At 37.2% G+C, this 20691-nt stretch overlaps 1 protein-coding gene across 8 annotated transcripts in view; it reads left to right on the top strand.

Moving 5' to 3' along the window:
* Positions 1–3983: 3983 nt before the first annotated feature.
* LOC5571312 (inositol hexakisphosphate and diphosphoinositol-pentakisphosphate kinase 2) overlaps positions 3984–20691 on the top strand; it is an 80163-nt gene continuing 63455 nt past the window's right edge. Inside the window, exons 1-2 of one of the 8 annotated variants that reach the window (XM_021840718.1) lie at positions 3984–4025; positions 8987–9254. In XM_021840718.1, coding sequence (XP_021696410.1) covers positions 9063–9254 — 192 coding nt within the window. In that variant the 5' untranslated portion in view covers positions 3984–4025; positions 8987–9062. The other 7 variants (XM_021840730.1, XM_021840703.1, XM_021840695.1 and 4 more) reach the window with 7 other exon arrangements.

Here is a 20691-nt window from a genome sequence, read left to right as displayed (position 1 = left end):
GAAAATAATTCTGATAGAAATTTCGTTGCTACTACATTATAAGGCTCATGTATGATCTCAATGTGACTGTTATGCGGTTACAATTGCCAATGTGACAAAACAACTTGGTATTTTTTTCGAATTTTCTAGAACAAACTCACAGATTTTAGTAAGTTGATCGAAAGTATTTATCATTTGAGGACTCTCCCCGGTATTAACTCCAATTTGTCAAAAATGTCGAATGTGACTGTTATGCAGTTATGGGCAGTATACGTTATTATTCAAATTGCTCTGAATATCTAAATATCTTAGTCAACTAGATTGGGGTTCTACATCCGTTTGAATATCCCTATTGAGATCGTCCATCGGATATAATAGAATAATGAACAACTGTGATGGATTCTGAGTTTAAAAGGGAATTGTCTTGTGGGCGTAGAGTTTGTTCACTCTCGAAAAAGAAAACAGGTTTATGCGGTGGTTCGTGCGGGATATTCAACACAACATAAAACATTCTGTATTGGAGGAAAATTGTGTGCAGCGTCTTACCTGGTCAGTAATTGGAAATGGAATCGGCAATGGACGTGTGAAAATATGTGACAGTCATTCCACAGCCTACCTGATTGAGGAAAACTGAGCCGTTGCTACGCATGGAAGCTCATTTGGATTTTCTTGAAATATGTTTATGCTCCAACTACAATCCAATTACCACAGACAAACAGACGTAACACTTAGAACAAATCGCGATTAAAATCATAGTCGCGAGAACATGTACGCCCAATGCTAAAATGACTGTGTTTGGCCGATGAGCTAACAGGTGGTGGTAGTGTGTAAATGTCAAACACGAATAAAAACGATGCCAGCGCTGTGGGCGGTGGGTTGGCCACCAGTCATATATTTGAATCGACAGTTAAAAAGGTGGTCGATGGACATCGATGAGAGTGTGACGTCTGTTTGTCTGTGTAATTACAATGGCATTTTTCGTAATTGCAAAAAAATGTTGTATGCAACTCGTTGCAAAACTCGATTTTTTCAGCACTCGTCGTATTTATCTAACTCAGCGAGCCTCGTTGGATAAATGTACGACTCTTTTGATTCTTTTGAAAATTTTCTTTTCTGCGGTAGCCATCAAGTTGTACCGCATCTGTCAAAGTTCTACCGCAGGCTTGAGAATCATTGTATCATTGAACCAAAACATCTAACCAAAGTATGTTTGTAGAGTTCAATGCTTTGAAAAACAGCAGAAAACAACAGTCATCATCGTGGTTTCCAGGGTATCATCGTAGCTAATCGATGATGCTTTGTGAAAATCAGTAATGTGCTAGCTAGAATATCAGGAAATAAACGCCGAGTATCAGTAAATTGTGCTTCGTTTCTAAGCAAACAGACCATTTGTTAGCTGAGTTTCGGTTAAAATGGATCATTGAATGTAGTTTTTGCAAGTGCTCACCGCACCAAAACAAAGGCGCCACTGTATATGGGATTTAACATTGTGACAGCATTGCTGTTCTGTCAAACACACAAGGCTACGGTGGCGCTATCTATGCTTTCCATAGCGGCCGTTTTGGTTATTTTAATGATCCATTAGAAAACCGAGATTCGCAAAGCCGAGACCGTGAAAAAATTCTAAGTGTGTAGAATCGAAATGTCACTCTAACTTGCGGAATAATGGAACGGAACATTTTCCGCACAGCTCTATTTGATTTGCACGTGACGCGTTACCGTGGTTATGAAATCGACTCTAAACTTATCAGCAGCGTACAGCTCAAGTCATTCCGGCAGCGGAATCATTCCTTGACCGTTTCTTGTCCTATTCTTTTGCAGAGTACTTATGAACTGAACAGCGTACTATTCATTAATTATTACTTTCCTTACAGAAACGTCATGACATTCAGCGAAACAACAATAATTTGCAATGCAATAAGCAATACTTCAGTTTCGCCGAATAATATCATTTGCTATTTTTTGTTTGTTGTTGTTTTTAGTTCCGCTCTAATCGCCAACCGCTCTAGAATTTTTTCACACCCCTAATCGACAGCCAAGGGGAAGGTCACTCTACGCACTTCATTCGGCACAACTGTGCCATCGGTGCGCCGAGGTGTGCCAAGCGTGCAAACATTACATGCCATAAAAATTCAATGAACTGAAATTATGGAAAAACGTTCTCAGTAAACATTGAGTTTTTTTCTTGTTTGTCTCTTGTCATACAAAATTTAAAATGCTCTGAATGTTGCATTACTTTCCCGACATGTACATGTAAAACTTCAATGGGAAGGTTTAGGAAACGGCCCACACGAATTCTAGACTAGACGGGAACTTTGATACTGAGCGTCAACGGTTGTGTACGGGAGCGTGGTGGAAGGGAAAGGAGTGCGAAGAATTGGGAGAATATTACGATGAAAGCACAGACAAACAGATGTTACAGCAGAGCAATAATCAGTGTTTGTTCAATTGAATTACGAAACGCAAACAATAAAACCCAATGCTAAAAAAGTAACGCGTTTTCAAGACAAAGTAATCGATTAAAGAATATTCCTTTTGCCTAAGTTTGCCCAAACTTTAGTTTTTCGAAAAAGTTGAGAGCCTACAAATGTATGGAAAACATAAAATTTGTTAGAATTCTACGATAACCAAAAATTTGTGCCCGAAAAAGAGTCTTTAACCCTAAATCACGTTTCAAAACACTTTTAATTTCTAAAAATAGTGAAATATTAGTAATGCGGATCACTGTGGAGGGCACGCCATACTGCAGCCAGTGCGTTCGGGGCTTTCATATGAGAGACTGCATAACCTTCCAAAATAAGCTTTTTTGTCCAAACGGTTCCTCGAATAAGGAGTGCATTGATTCTTATATTTGTATTCCCCCAGGTTCCCCTACATGTTTTCACCTATTTCTTCGCCTTCATAGTTTGCTTTGAGATAACAACAAGGTCACAGAAGCTCTTTTGTGTCATTTAATATAATATTTTTTTCACTATCGATTACAAATTGAACATGAGGCAAAGTCGATTCCATCACCTTTAGTTCAGTCCTGCTGGTTTGGTGCCGCTCTGTAGCTCAATTCTGAAAAAAAAAAGTTTATGAATATAAAATCATGTAGTATTTATATTGTTGGGAGATTCCTTCTGAAGCCGATGCCAACGTGAAAATTTCGTTAAGTCCATGTTTGACATATAAAAAACAACTCAGGTGACTCAATGGTTGCTCAGATGGAAATTTCAGTTCACTGTGATTTTATAGCAACCCACATTGGAAAGCTGTGCCAGTCAGTGTGCCGAAATGTGCCATGAGCCTCTGTACGTGCCATAAATTCTTTTGTTCTCATGACTTTTATTGTGCGCCGTGTTTTGGTGCTGTCTCGCTCTCACTCACGGGCAACTTGAAAACAGAGCGCACAGTAAAAGTCAAACGTTTTATAGCATGCACAGGTTCATAGCTGCGCAAGGCACACTGCGTAGAGTGACCACCCCCTTGTCGACAGCACTGAAACAATGCGATGTTTTTACTTTGTTTTGACACGAACGTTCGCGTGCTTTCCTTTCCGGCTCTTTCTCATCGCTGACCGTTAGCCGAAGAGTCGTCTCCGAGCCGGTTTCGCGGTCATCTTTGGGCGCTGCCATAGTAAACGCGTCGAGCGATGCGTGCGCGTGTGCGAGCCCGCAAAGCAGAATATCAACAACAGGAAATCCTTTGATCGCATCGCGTTCGCGGACGCGGACGCGTTACTATGGCCGCACCGTTTGTTTTGATGCGTCTTTCCATCCGTTGTCTGGCCACCCACACAGCCGCGCTCGTTTACGGGTTCAAACGGGTTTTCTCGCTTTTTTGTTTTGTTACCGTTGTTCCGTCGCGTTGATTCTCGCGGCTGCGCTCTCCCTATTGACAGCTATCAGCTGTCATTCAGTGCGTCTTTTTTGATGTTTAGTATTTAGTTTAGTATTTAGTATTTATTTCATTCAAACTTAACGTAAGCCTGTCGGTTATACCATTTTTCAGGTCAAGGAAACAACAATTGATATTGCAACTTTTAGAAAATAACAATTACCTAGGTATTAAAAGTTAAAAAAAATTTGACTGTCATGTAAAATAGGGCTAGTTTAATTAATAATGGTATGCACTGAAAGCGCAGATTTGAATGCGCCTATCGTTGGTAGCTGTCTGGTCCATGTTGCGAATGTCTGGTCATGATGTTGCGAAAACGTTGAAGTGAAAAAACTGCGGAAAGTGTCATCTTTTCCGTACCCGAATCCTTGTGCAGGGCATCGCGTAAAACAAAGATGTCGGATTTTTTCTTCGAGGAACTCGACGAACTGTTGTTGATTTATGTAAGTGAAAAATGTGCCGTCTAGCTAAACTACCAGTGGTTGAAATTAACACCTGCGAGTGCGTGAATGTTTGCTCTAACGGTTAGTGTTGGAAATTGTGCTGTAAAATAGTGGTTTGCGGGGGAAAATCAGTGTTTAATCAAGTGTGTGAAAATCAATCATGTCCGAAGGGTTTTTCAAGTCCAGCTAGCTAGATAGAAGAGGGTGCAGATACAGTGACTCAAACTCATATTCGTACAGATCACTTTTGTCACATCAAGTTGGTAAAAAATGGTCTTAACTAGACTGAACCCAAAGTAAAATAAATGGTCAAATAATGATGTATTGAATTTACAATGTTTAATCACGTATTAAGCTCATAGGTATACTAAACTATCCTTATCTCTTAGTGCCAAATTTGTAGGCGTTATATTAGATTGTAAGCTTGTTTGGAATAAGCATATAGAACAACAGATAGAAAAAGCAAGAAATGCTTTCTGGGGCTGCAAAAGAACCTTTGGTAAAAAATGGGGTCTGAAACCGAAGATGATATGCTGGATCTATTCGGCCATTGTTAAACCCATTATTTCATACGCATCAATTTTTTGGTGGGAAAAAACCAAACAAGTCGCTACTCAAGCTAAGTTAAATAAACTACAAAGGCTTGCTACTATTTCAATTACTGGGGCAATACGAAATACCCCTTCAAATGCGTTGAACGCAATGTTAAATCTTCTTCCACTTCATGACTATATACAAATGGATGCAGTTAAGAGTGCTATCAGAGTCAGAAGGTCCTTAGATAGCGCTGATAGTGAACTAAAAGGACATATGACTATATTGAAGCACTTCAAAATAAGTCCAGTGTACTTAGTGAACGAAGATTATATGTTGAAGCGTAACTTTTTTGATCATCGTTTTTGGGTTGCTGATGTAACTCGCCAGGATTGGGACACAGGAGGACCAACTTTCCGATCTGGATCATTAATTTTTTTCACTGATGGTTCAAAACAAGATAACATGGTAGGGTCAGGAGTGTTTGGCCCAGGAGTAAATGTATCTTATGCACTGGGAAGTTGGCCAACAGTTTTTCAGGCCGAAATTTATGCCATTCTTGAATGCGCTGACATTTGTCTTAAAAGGCGCTACCGGAATGCTAATATATGTATTTGTTCGGATAGCAAAGCAGCCATGAACGCTTTGAAGTCTAGAACTTACACATCAAGACTTGTTTGGGAGTGTTCCAAGCTACTGCAGCAGTTGTCCTATCGTAATAAGGTTAATCTATATTGGGTTCCTGGCCATTGCGGAATAGAAGGAAATGAAAAAGCTGATCAGTTAGCAAAACAAGGTTCTTCCATGCAATTTATAGGGCCTCAACCGTTCTTCGGAATGGCCTCTTGTGCTCTGAAAATGCAATTAAAGAGATGGATGAAGGCAAAAATCAAACTAAACTGGAAGAACGCAATGGACTCTCGTCAGTCCAAACGATTCATCGAACCAGACGCCTATCAAACGCTGAGGTTGTTAAACCTCAATAAACACGATCTAAGTACTTATACTGGCTTATTAACAGGCCACTGCCCCAGCAAACGTTACCTTAAAATTATAGGTAAATTGCCAGAAGATATGTGTCGTTTCTGTAAATTAGAAAGCGAAAGCACTGAACATTTGTTGTGCAAGTGTGTTGCACTATACCACAAGCGTTGTAGATATTTAGATAAAGGCTTGCTAGAGCCTAATGAAATTCAGTACTATCATCCAAAACAGGTACTACATTTTATCCGAAACGTAGTACCTGATTGGGATGCACGCCAATAGCTGTGGAGATAGTTACTTCATATAGAAACATATTTCTACAGTACGGCAAAAACAAAGAGGATAACACCACAATAGATCAACTTAATGGTCGCAGTGGTATCATGTCCCCACAGAGGGAAAAAAAAGCTCATAGGTGTCATCTATTTGCCAATCAAACTGCTTTCATGTTCTTTCATCTTTGTAATAAAGGAAAAGGCCAAATCTCAGAAATAAAGTTGCGCAGCGGGCCAAAGCATTACTAAAACATTTTTAATTACAAAAACACAATTCCTTTTGAAAAAATGACAAGATAATCGATTTTGAACATCTTGCCGAGGATTCAGTTAGAATACCTCTCATTATTCCGTAATGGTCTTGCGAAGGAGTTGTGCTTAAGACGTGCCACTTGAGCCGTGTGATTTTTTTGAAGATTTTTTCTAATTGACATAACTAAACAAATTGAAGGAATTAGCTACATGGTATCTTCAGCAAAGTTGTAGATTTTGACAAGATTAACAAGTTTTCTAAAGGCAGTTTTTTTTTGTATTGGGCTATTGCGTTTTCAGATAAATAGTTTTGAATTTTTCTTCAAAAATTGCATTTTAATAAAATTGTTATTTTTTTTAAGTGATTGGAAAAATCACTCAACAATTTATGTTATGTCTGATGTGTTTAAAAATTTCATTCAAACCTGTCCATATAGAACTGAGCTCTAGTTTACCAAAGTTGATCATTTTATATGAAAAATCTGAAAAGTTGCTATTGTTTTGTCCAATACTGTAAAAGAGGACATATATAAAACTTAGGTAAACTTATGAAAAATCCCACTTTTAAAATGTTACTTTGCTATCCATCAAGCCGAACAGTAACGTTCATATTTGTTATTGATGGATCCATTGTTGAAATGATATTCGTGAGCATTGAAAGAGTTACGGTTGAAAGGTATCCAGTTTACAGAAATCATCAGCAATTTTTGTCATAGTTTGAAAACTACCAATTTAGGGGGTTAACTTAAGCGCACCGACAATTTTCAGCAGACCAGAAATGCGCTTGATTTTGCAATGTCTGTTGTCGAAATCAAATTGTTGTAAATTATTTCTGTCAAATGTACCAATAATGTGGTGGGATGTACCGTAAACATAGTAAATTGTTCTGAAATTCCATGGTGGTTTCAAGAATGGGTGTAGCCAGCTACAATAGTATTTTTATCACAGATTTTTTTCGCGCGTGTGTTTGAAATGCAAATATCGAATACTGGAACATCAAACGCGGTTAGATTCTTCACAAAGATAGCGAAGTCAGAGTTTGATTTTCTTTGCTTGGTTGGCGGTGATATCGATCATGGTTGCTAAGAGTCCTTTGATAACTTTGTAATTACCGCATTCGAAGCGCAAACGCAAACAGCAATAGAAATAATTTACAACAAATACAACAAACATGCCCTACACCATGGTGTCTACATGTCCACATCATGATTTTATCCCAATGTTCAATATTCAGTTCTAAATAAAATTATACATAAAATAAAAGATAAATTTTGCAGTTATTTTTTGAATGTTATATTTTGGAGAGCCTTGATATACCTTCTACTTCAACCCCTCTACCGGCAACTTCATTTTTTACCCCAAAAAGAATATTCAAATCGCGATAACTTTCTTGTTTCTTTGTATTTTTGCACCAGCTTTTCACAAGCTCTCAAAAAAATTTCTAGTTTTAGAATATGTGTCGATAATGATTTTTGGTCATCTGAAACCGGAGATATTCCAAAATTCCTTGGGGGACCGACGCGGAGCCATAACCCACATTAATATCTAAGGCTAATATTTTTTTGCGGTAAAAAAATGAAACTGCCGGTAGAGGGGTTAATAAGGTAACCAATATAAGTCGGACCCACATATATTTTTGATCCTCTGGGCCATTTTCCAAAGAATTCCCAACTTTAAATCAAAATACCAACTCAGGTCGTCATTCAGCTCGTTGACACCATTTGAATAGATAGGACTGTTTTGTACTTACCGTTTGGGATGATCTATTTCGCATAAAGACGTTTCGCATACGGACGTTTGGCATAATGGACGTTTCGCATAAAGCAGTTTCATGGAAGAACAGGTAGCATTTAAAAAAAAAAACATATAATTTTGATTATGTCAAATATCCATTATGCCGAACGTCCGTATGCGAAACGTCCTTATGTGAAATGTTGACGTTGACTCATATAGCTATTCTGGAAATTGTTAGTTGACCGAGAATGAAGCTCATGTGCATTTCTGAAAGCAATATGGCTCCTTGTGCACAAAGATTAGGGTTCATGCACTAACTATATCACACGCTCATAGAGAGGGGGGACTTTGCGTGACAATCCTTACACATTCTTTGGAGGTCTCATACAAAAACAAGGGGGAGGGGAGGGCTCGAAAAAGTCCAAATTTATTGTGACATAATTTATATACCATCGCTTAGTTGAATATCTGATTAAGACCCTAGTAAAATTGGAGCAAATGTCAGAACTGAAAAAAAACAGTCCATTCATAACTTGTCCAAATGTATTCTACCACATCTTAACAACGCAATGAAGAACTTGAACAACAACATAGCGCATTAAAATTGAGCTCTAAATGTTGTAAGTTTGAATTTTGAAAAGTGGAATTGGCGGTCAATTTCAGACACTAATTCAATATTTTTCCATTAGGTATTCCGAAGATCAAAGTAAATGATTGCCCAACAATATATAACACTTATGACTTTCATTATTGATAAAGTATTTCGAAGTCGATGAATCATTTGACAGTTTGTAACCAACTTGATGTGAAACCAGTTCCCTGTACGAATATGAGTTGGAGTCACTGTTGAAGCGAGTCAAGATAAAAGTTGATTCCTATTTGCTGGTTCGTTCCTCCGGAGAGTAGAGCTGGAAGTGAAGATTGTTCGTTTTCCCCCCTTATTGTGGGACGTTGATTGTGGAATTCATCCCAAAGAGGAACCATGTCCTACACGGAGCTGGAATCGGGCTACCAGGGCCTGAAGCAGGACATCAGCAACAGCAGCTGCAGCGGATTGGGCGGAAGCAGCAGTAGCAACAACGGCAGCGAGGGCAACGGAAGTGCCAGTCAGACCCCGTCCGGACGGCCCGGATTCTACGTGGGAGACGATGGGGCCATCATCACCATCGGAAGGGTACGTTTTTTTGCACTTGCTCATTTATTGATTAGGAAGCGCCTGTTTCCAGCTGGTGAAACGGAAGTTACGTAACAGAGAGTGCGGGGCAAGGGTTAATCACGCTCGAACGGTCGGCGGGAGGATTTTGCGTTTGGTGCCTTATTATCGCTCGAGCTGGATGGATGGCATTGACTTTGCACTTTGCATGCAGAGAACGGTTCGATAAAAATAGATTCATTTGGTGTCGGATCTGAAGCCCTGGTGCTTCAGCTCTCGATTCATAGCGTGGAGAGAAATTGTATACTCATCCAGTTCAGTTGCAGCAGAAACAGGTTATTGGGTCAAGGATTTGCAAGGTGCAAGTGCATCCAATTAGGGCACCACGTTCTTCCAGGAATGATCGAATTTCGAGCCATGTGTAAAACTTCTATGTGCTTCACTTTATGGTAAGCACTCGATTGAACCATTCCTGGTCCATTCTTCTGCTTCACGAACAGTAGTGTAATGTAAAAATGTAAATCTCTAACAGCTGAGCTGTTGTTATTTTATATAGCTAACTAAAGTATAACTGTTTAGCAATGTAAATGAGCGTAACTTGCTCTCCTAGTCTAGTCCCATCCCATGTAAATAAAAGAAAAAAAAATCGTGACGTGAAAAAACCGTGATGCCTGTCTGTCTGCCTATGGGGATGCGACCCTTTAGTAAATAATATTTCGAACCGGTTTATAGTTACCTACCTAAACAAAATATAAACCGATTGCTGAATCGTATTTGATGGCCTAGGTTGGGGTTAACCCGAGAAGTTTGTCCTTCCAATTTGAGTTTTGATCGACACTTCATATTAATATCGCGATATTGGGGGAACGTCATTGAAGAGAATCAAATTCCACGATACTTGGGGCGAAGGTGTTTTAATTGATGGGATTGATTGGCGTAATCAGGTTTTCCTTCAGGCATGTAGCAGGTTTAGTTTTAGAGACATGGTCTCTTTTTTAAATTAAAGTCTGTAAAATGGCTCTACTTTTAATGGAGGATCTCAAAAGTCTCTTTTTTAACCAAAATGGCCCCTAAAGTAACTATTTTCTTCTTTCTCCTTGCAGAAAATCATTCGGATTCTCAAGGAATTTCTTTTGAGATTCCTCGAATAAAAAGTTTCATGAATCTAGTGATTTCCAGAGATTTCTTTTGCAATACTTCCAGAAGCTCATCCAGGCATTCCTCCACAAATTCTTGTAGAGTTTTCCCACAAACTCTCCAAGGAATTTGTCCGGAGGTTCCCCCAAAGATCTATTGTACAATACTTCAAGTTTCTTGTTCAGAATTTTGTCCAGGAAGTCCAACGAAAATACCTCCAAAAATTTCGAAAGGAATTACTTTTAACATTTTCCCAGATACTACTCCAGGATTCCCTTTGGAGATTTTCCCCCGATTTCACCTGTAGTTTGGATTAGCAACTGCAACCATTATCCTTAGTATATAATGCACGTCGCATTATTTAATTTCCATTGATAGGTTTCTGTTTAGTTCTTGTGACGATTCCTTAGAAATTCGTGGAAAAGCGAATGTGATGAAAAGGTTCCGCTTTTTACACCTTTTACCTCAGAGAAGGCATGTCCCTTATCAAAAATAGTCGATTTGATCTCTGAGGAATCACATCTTTGGAACTGATATTTGACCATGCAACGGATCTGTTGTTGTTTTGCTTTTAGTTTAGTCAGAGGAAACTACAAAAAGGGGGCTTTGTACACACACTTAAATTATTTTACGGATTCCTGTAAAATCTCAACAGCTGAACAGTTCGGTGAAATAAATAAACGGAGTACGGTAAATTTTTACAGTATTCGGTGAAAAATCACCGGAATCCGTTAAATTTCGAAGGAATTACGGTGTTTTTTTTTTTTTTTTTAATTTCTTTATTAGTATCATTCCAAACATTACATTCATTTCTTATATCTAGGTGTTCTGTGTTATTAGACAACACTATCATCCTAATTTGGTAAAACAAATTTAAGATTTAATTAACATTTTGTTAACAACATATTACATTTCATTTGCCGTAGCAGTTCAGTTTTTTTTTTACAGGTGAGTTGATTTCACCTGCTTATAAGAGAAAAAAAAAAGTTTTTAATATACTTAACCTAACTTAACCTAAACATATAACGCATTAATCGTGGCAATAGAAGATTGTAACGATTTTTGCCTGAAATTATTAATGATTGTATTTGATATTTGTTCCAATGTTTCAACATTGGATATTCTATGTAACTCATTGGTACTATACCAGGGAGGAAGCCTCAGAATCATTTTCAAAATTTTATTTTGAATTCTCTGCAGAGCTTTCTTCCTGGTATTACAGCAGCTAGTCCATATTGGTACAGCATACAACATGGCTGGCCTGAAAATTTGTTTGAATATCAACAGCTTGTTCTTAAGACAAAGTTTTGATTTTCTATTAATAAGGGGATAGAGACATTTTAAATATTTATTACATTTGGCTTGAATGCCCTCAATGTGATTTTTGAAAGTTAAATTCTTATCTAGCATGAGCCCTAGATACTTAACTTCATCTGACCAATTTATTGGAACCCCTCTCATCGTGACAACATGTCTACTTGAAGGTTTCAAATAAAGAGCTTTTGGTTTATGTGGGAATATTATTAGTTGAGTTTTGGAAGCATTAGGAGAAATCTTCCATTTTTGAAAGTACGAAGAAAAAATATCCAAACTTTTTTGCAATCGACTACAGATGACACGCAGGCTTCGTCCTTTGGCGGAGAGGCCTGTGTCATCCGCAAACAAAGATTTTTGACATCCCTGAGGTAGCTCAGGTAAGTCAGATGTGAAAATATTGTATAATATTGGTCCCAAAATGCTGCCTTGAGGAACACCAGCTCTTACAAGAAGTCTTTCAGATCTGGAGTTCTGATAATTAACCTGAAGTGTACGATTTGATAGATAACTTTGAATTATTCTAACAATGTATGTTGGAAAATTAAAGTTTTTTAATTTTACAATCAAACCTTCATGCCAAACACTGTCGAATGCTTTTTCTATGTCTAGAAGAGCAAGACCAGTAGAATAGCCTTCAGATTTGTTGGAACGGATCAAATTTGTTACACGTAAAAGTTGATGAGTGGTCGAATGTCCATGGCGGAATCCGAACTGTTCATTGGCAAAAATTGAATTTTCGTTGATGTGGGCCATCATTCTGTTCAAAATAACCTTTTCAAAAAGTTTACTGATGGAGGAAAGCAAACTGATTGGACGATAGCTAGAAGCTTCTGCAGGATTTTTGTCTGGTTTTAAAATTGGAACAACCTTAGCATTTTTCCATTTGTCAGGAAAATATGCTAATTGAAAACATTTGTTAAATATATCAACTAAAAATGATAAGCTACTTTCTGGAAGTTTCTTGATGAGGATGTAGAAAATTCCATCATCGCCAGGAGCTTTCATGTTTTTGAATTTTTTAATAATAGTTCTCACTTCTTCCAAATCAGTCTCCCAGGAATTTTCGAAAACGTTCTCTTGATTGAGAATATTTTCGAACTCCTGAGTAACTTCATTTTCAATTGGACTAGTAAGTCCTAAATTAAAATTGTGCGCACTTTCAAACTGCATAGCAAGTTTTTGAGCTTTTTCGCAATTAGTTAGTAATAATTTGTTTTCCTCTTTCAATGCCGGTATTGGCTTCTGAGGTTTTTTCAAGATTTTAGATAATTTCCAATAGGGCTTAGAGCCAGGGTCCAATTGAGAAATTTTATTTTCAAAATTTTTGTTTCTTAATTGAGCAAAACGTTTCTTGATTTCTTTCTGCAAATCCTGCCATATAATTTTCATAGCAGGATCGCGAGTGCGTTGAAATTGCCTTCTCCTCACGTTTTTAAGACGGATCAAGAGTTTAAGATCATCGTCTATAATCACGGATTCAAATTTTACTTCACATTTTGGAATTGCAATGCTCCGGGCTTCAACAATGGAATTTGTTAAAGTTTCAAGAGCATTGTCAATATCAAGTTTAGTTTCTAAAGAAATGTTAACATCAAGATTGGAGTCAACATACGTTTTATATATATTCCAGTCGGCTCGTAAATAATTGAAAGTGGAGCTGATAGGATTGAGAATCGCTTCTTGGGATATTTGAAATGTAACAGGGACATGATCAGAATCAAAATCAGCATGAGTAATCAGTTGGCTACAAAGATGACTAGAGTCGGTTAAGACCAAATCAATCGTAGATGGATTTCTAGAAGAAGAAAAACATGTGGGGCTATCAGGGTATTGAATTGAGAAATATCCTGAAGAGCACTCATCAAATAAAATTCTGCCGTTGGAATTACTTTGAGAATTATTCCATGACCGATGTTTGGCATTAAAGTCACCAATGACAAAAAATTTTGACTTATTGCGAGTCAATTTACGCAAGTCAGTTTGGAGCAAATTAACTTGCTGTCCAGAGCATTGAAAAGGCAAATAGGCAGCTATGAAAGTATATTTACCAAACTGTGTTTCAACAGAAACACCTAAAGTTTCAAAAACTTTAGTTTCAAATGATGAAAACAGTTCATGCTTTATACGCCTATGAATGATGATTGCAACTCCCCCACATGCCCCATCAAGTCGATCATTACGATAAACAAAAAAGTTAGGATCTCTTTTGAGTTTAGATCCAGGTTTTAAATACGTTTCGGTAATAACTGCTATATGCACGTTATTAACCGTAAGAAAATTAAACAGCTCGTCCTCTTTACCATTCAGAGAACGAGCATTCCAATTTAAAATATTTAAATTATTATTTGGATCCATTAGAAAAACGTAATCCAATAACAATTTTATTTGTAAATTTTACACCTACTTGGACTGCTTCAGTCATAGTGGTGGCTTTGAACATTGCATCAATCATTAGATTCAATTGTTCAGTTAGAAAATTAAAATCAGAGGCAGACATGTCATGTGATTTCCCATTGGAATTTCCGGTAGACGAAGAAGCGGAGTTACCTGTGGCGGTAGGGTTTTTTCCATTTGATTTGAAACAAGTAGAATGGGTACCCATGGAACGAACAGGAGAGGAGTTCGAATTTCCTGCTACGATATCGGCAAAGGATTTACCGTGGGTAGATACATTCGAAATAGAAAGATTCGAACGGCTACCCGACGGATTAAAATTAGTTTGTGAATGAGCATGATTATGATCTTCCTGATGGGTATGATTCATGATCAAGCGATCGTTAACTGAAAAATGAGCATTGTTCGATACTCTACCAGGCAAATTCCGGAAACGACCGTTATCGTAACGGATATTATCTTTCATCTGTCTGGCACGAGCCTCAATGACCCTTTTGCGTGAAGGACAATTCCAAAAATTGGACTTATGGTTAGCCCCGCAATTACAGCATATGAATTTGGTGGTATCTTCCTTCACTGGACAGACGTCCTTAGCGTGAGAAGAACCTCCGCAAATCATGCATTTAGCATCCATGCGGCAATTTTTTGTACCATGACCCCACTTTTGGCACCGACGGCACTGAGTGGGGTTCTGGTAATTTCCTCCAGGTTTCTGGAAATGTTCCCATGTCACACGGACATCAAACAAAAGTTTTGCTTTTTCTAAAGCTTTAATATTATTTAGTTCTTTTTTGTTAAAGTGAACTAAATAAAATTCTTGAGAAAGCCTTTTCCGAACAATGCCAGATTGGGTTCTCTTTTTCATAATGATTACTTGAACAGGGGAAAATCCAAGTAAATCATTTATTCCATTTTTGATCTCTTCAGGTGATTTATAGTCACTTGAGAGACCTTTCAAGACAACTTTGAACAAACGTTCAGTTTTGTCGTCATAAGTAAAAAATTTGTGCTTCTTCTCTTCAAGATGTTTGAGAAGAAGCTCACGATCTTTAAGAGTTTCCGGCAAAACGCGACAGTCTCCTTTCTTTGCGATTTGGAAGGAAACCTTGATTCCCCTAATGGAGTTCAAGATCTCCTGCCTAAATCCCCCAAATTCGGAACAACTGACCACGATAGGCGGCACTCTTTGCTTCCTCACTTAAATCAAAGAGCCTGGGCTAGAGGCTGCTTCGATTTGGTGTTCGGAAAATTTGTCTAGAGCATCGAACTGATTGCTCATTTCGATACAATTATTCATTTCACCCTTGGAAGAAACTTCGCATTCCGGGGAAGCGTTCTTTCTTCCATTCTTGCCACGTGTAGTGACAGTTTTAAAACCCACTTTTTTGGAAGGAAGTAGTGAATTCAAAGATTCACCTTTCCTTTTGTTTGTTGTTGATACCATGTTTAATTAATAAACGAAAGAAGACGTGACCTTCGAAAGGTTTTTTTCCCAAGACGGTGTCCAAGAAGGATTACCACCGCTAGCTTTCGCCAACGGGTCCAACGAAAAATCGAAGGCACGGGTCCAAACAAGGATCGTAAAGGGATCAATAGTATAAAAAATAGTACTGAAAAGTACTGTTTTAGTAGCACTGAAAAGTACCGTTTTGAATTTTAGCACTGAAAAGTACTGTTTTTGTAGCACTGAAAAGTACTGTTTTATTGCTTTAGGTAGTTTTTAAGAAAACTTCCAAGAGCAGAGAGAATTCGTGTACGCACAGCACGAAGGTACGATGCGCACTGAATTACGGTGTTTTATTTCACCGATCTGTTCAGCTGTTGAGATTACGGTGAAATTCACCGTAAGAGCTTAGTGTGCAGGTAATAAAACCAAATCAGTATTAACGTGAGTCTATAAATTACGCGTATTTAACAGTCCCTGTTTAGTTAAGAAAAAAGCACCAATTTTCGACCCTACTATACGATTTTAGCCTACTTTTGGCACAGAATTCTTAAAAATTGGAAATTAGTGTTGTTCCCCTAGTACTCGCCCAAAAAAGGCAATCTACGGGAAAAAGAGGGTAGATCACTTTTTCCAATCGATACTCTTGGGGATCTTCCAAAGATTTCTACAGTTTTTATAAAAAAAATCTCGAAAGGTCATTCTAGAATTAAAAAAAAATATATATATTAAAGTTTCTGCAGAGCATTCTAGAGAAAACAAGAAAATAATAGTTTTTTTTTTTTTTCTAGGAAACCTCACAAGAATACTTCAAGGTGTTCCTTCGCCGATTTTACAGTTTTTCCAATAAATTATTTGGATTTCTACATGATTCCACAAGGGTTTGTCATATTAATTGCTACAAAGTGCCGCCAGGGATTGTTCAAGGAAATCTATTGACAACTCTTCCAGATTTTTTTTTTCATATTCGAATTACTCGTTCAGTTCTTCCAAACACTTCTCGAGTAATTTTTCAAATAAAATCTTCAAGAATTCTTCCAAATTTAATTTAAGGTTTAACATTGAGATTGTGTTCGATGTTTTCCTAGTATGTTTTTAGAATATGGGGATTCGTTTGATTATTATTTCAATAAATATCTTGGTAATTTATTTCCCTCCCCTTGGTTATGCGATCTTGCCGCGATGGGAGGGCATAATCCATTAGCCCATATGATGGAAACCAAAGGAGTAACCTGTAGTAGTGGTATCGGATGTGATCCAACGGACATTCTGCGTCATTGATAGAATTGATGCCCATTTCAAATAATTAATTTATTCGAAGTGAACATTAATACTATTGGTGACGTTCAGTTTGCCTTTTGCTAACCAGAATGATCCGTAGCCACTCTTACTATTAGCTAGCTAGACACATCGTTATCATGTATGACGTAGGGAATATTACTCTGAGAAAAATGACTAATAGATTCACTGAGTAGAAATATGTGGCGACAATCTTATTTCAATATGGTTTTTACATTGCCATAAAAAGAAATACCTCTTTTGTAACAACGGTATAAATAATCTAATTCCAGCTTCATTTTCGCAAAATTTAAAAAGTAGAAAGTAGGCGTTGTGAAGCATTGCATTTGCCACTGAAAAGTGAATCTTGTAGGAGACTGTTATAGAAGCCTAAGGTAACTTTACACTTTAATATTCACTATAAAAATGACTATGGAAAGTAAGACGCTGAGATCGATCATTAGGGTTCACTTGCTAGGTTCGAGAAATTGTTGAACAGACAAGGATATATGAACGTAATGACCAATAAATACTTTTAACAATAAAAATGAAAATAACTAGAACTACTACTAAACAGCCTAATTTTGTTAAGACTTGACGACAATTGACATTTAAGGCCCTAATCTTACGTAAATGACAGGAGTAATCAGAGTAGCACTTAAATAACAAATTATTCAAAACCATTTTGACTAGACAATATTCCACATAAGACAATATAGTATTGTATTATTTATTTCAAACAAATTCTGATGGAGCTGCTGATTTTCACAATGCTTCCTTTTCTCAGAAGCAAGGGAATATGGGTATTTTTCAAAAACTATCACGTCACAATACTAATAAAAAAACAGTGTTCATGTGGGCACCATAGCCTAGTCCGTCTGAGTATTGGTCCTGGTAGAGGGGAAACTTGGCAAACGCCAGATCAAGGGTTCAGCCTTGACAAGTAAAGCAGTCAGACAGCTCCAACTGAGCACCATAAAAAAAAAATAAATATCTTGGTAATTTATTTGGAAAATCCACCATGACTTCCTCGGGAATAAGAAAGTTCTTTCAGATATCTTTTCATGAGTTCATCAGGATTTTTACAGAAGTTTCTTCAAAGATTAATGAAGGATTTGTTTTATAAATTTGTCCCAGATTTTCAAAGGTATTTCTCAAAAAAAAAAAAAAAAAAAATCTAAAAATGATCCTTGGCAATTTTCTGAAGACATTCCTGGAAAAATTCCTGTATTTTTTTTTCAAATGAATCCGGAGAGAATTTATGAAATCAGTGAAAGCATCACAGCAGCATCGCTTACTGCTCTAAACGGAAAATTTTGATAAAATCGTAGTGGATTCGATGGAAAAATCACTCCATGAACACCAGGAAGAACTTGGCTTTTCTTGAGAATTTTTTTGAAATACTCTTTGAAAGAATTCCTGTAAAAGTTAATGGTGAAATCTGGAATCTCTGAAGTAATTTCTAGAGTTAAACTTAATAAATTTCCTCGTTGAATTTTTAAATATATTTTAAACGAAAAGCATACAGTAATACTTGTCGCAATTCTATAGAGAAATGTCTGGTCGGCTTCCCTAAAAACAAATCATATGAAAACTCCTATCTCATGGTACTTGTGTGATCTCTATTTGATTTCTAAATGGTCTCTTTTTGGTTCCAGATTGGTCTCTTTTTTCAAGCATAGTTCCTATTCTTAAGACACTCGGTCGCTACCATACATACATATAGGATCAGGGCTAACTACCTCTAGACATAGGATAATTGATGTCCCAGATATTCGTTCAGAAATTCATTTAACTATTTCTTTGATTAAAGTAATTCCTAGAGAATTTGCTTCAGGATTCTTAGGTACTTCAAAGCTACTACCTTCAGTAATTTCCCCAGGGATTATGCTCGAAAAATATCCAGACATTATTCCCGTATTCACTTTTGTTATTTTTTTTCCAGGAATTGTTCCAAGATTTTCTTCAGTTATTTCTTTTTGTTATTGTTTGACCGATTTCACCAGTTGATAATTTTTAAGAATTATTCCAAAAAAATCCACGAAGAAGACGTTTATATTTTTCCCAGGAAACTGATTATTTCCTTTTTATTCTTACGAACATTTTTATATTAGCAATTCTCGGTGAAACCAGGCCGCTATGGGCAATGTTGAACCGCAAACGCGCTTCGTATCGGTACCAGTGTACCACGCCAAACCCGGTACATGTGTACTTCGGTTTAAACTTTGATTCAAATAATGGCACAAAGCAGACAGACAGGGAAACGGTTGAAATCCACGCAGATAAATTTCTACGATTATATATGGAACTTCTTGACACAAATCGCAAGACGCTTGAATAAATATTTTATTTAAGCAGATCAACTAAGATCAATATTTTAGGTAACTTTATGAAAACTCCAAGGATTTAACTATACCATACAAGAATAAGTAAAAATTGCTAAGCGTGGATTTCAACTGTTATCTGTCTGTCCGTTCTGTGCCATCGCTCTAAGTATATTGACAGCTATAGATTAGTAGCTGTCGAAATACGTTGATCGCTCTGAACCTCGGATGCAACCGAAGATTTGCACCAATTGAGAATTCAAATCAAGCGGTGCGCTAATGGTGAAAATAGTTTTTCTGATAAAAATCAAGATGGCGGCCAAATTTTAAATTGCCATTATTTTTTTTATCTTCAAATGAAAGTTTTATCCTTCCTTAATCGGTGCCACTAAGTTTGCTATGTGTTCCAAGGAAAATGTAGAACATATCACGCGGAAAAAAAAATTATTTATCAAAAAATAGGCTTTTTTGAAAACTGTTTGGTTAGCTGGCGTACGAGGGGTCCATCAATTTGAGAAAACCGAAAGGACCACCCATTAGTTTTAGTATATACTAGCGATCCGTGACAGAAAATTGGAATTCTAAAGATGTGTGCCGATGGCGGCCTGGTTTCAGCGAGAATTACTCATATGGATCTTTCAAGCATTCATCCACAATTGACTCCAGGAATTGATTGAAAATGCATTAAGGTGGCATCCATTTATTACTTAATGCTAAAATTGGCAATTTTCGACCCCCGTCCGTAACGCTTTTGAACGACTTCCTTCGGAAGGGAAGTAAAGGCATTGGTCCTGAGGTGAAATAGTCCACGGTTACAAATCTCGCTAATAAAGGTAGAAAAATAATTAGGACTTCATTGAGCAATTTATCAAAGAATCTGCGGATGATGTTCGGAAGCAATTCCTCATGGAATCTCTCGAATAATTTCTGTGGTTATCATTAGAAACATTCCATATTGAATCCTATCTTGGAGAATTTCTTAGCAAGTCTGTAAAAGTAACACCAAACGATCAACTGAAATTTTTGGAGTAATAACTGGAAGATATCAGGGTTTGAATTCCCTCAGTAAATTGAGAGCATCTCAATCTTTCTCTCTTATTATTTATCCGCAACACAACATGATAACCTGTTTATCATCTGCTGCTACAGCTCTGAGCCAATCAAATCAAATGAAAACAAATTGCCTGCCTGAGATAATTTCTGTAAAAATCCTGGCCAAAAACATAAAAAAAATGAGAAGCAATACCTATCGCAATGTCATTGAGAATTCCATAAAATCGGATTATATCTGAGAAATCTTCATGAGATCTGGTTCTCAGAGAACTGGGAATCTCCTGGTTCCTCTTTGTTTTCTCGATTCTTGTTTGGTCTTTTTTTTTATTCTTTTTGCTTTCTTTTTTCAGGCATAGGCTCTATAGTTCCTATTCTTAAGACACTCAGTCGCTACCAGCCCTGTTCAGGAATTTCACAGTGTTTTTAGCATTCTACATAAAACTATAAACCTGACGAAAAAAACATGACCTACCCTAACTTGCAGCAGATATTCGGTGATGAATTCATTATA

The sequence above is a fragment of the Aedes aegypti genome, chromosome 1 (genome assembly GCF_002204515.2).
Source record: "Aedes aegypti strain LVP_AGWG chromosome 1, AaegL5.0 Primary Assembly, whole genome shotgun sequence".
Lineage (NCBI taxonomy): Eukaryota > Metazoa > Arthropoda > Insecta > Diptera > Culicidae > Aedes > Aedes aegypti.
Note: the sequence above shows the minus strand (reverse complement) of the source record. Positions and strands in the feature narration are given on the sequence as shown.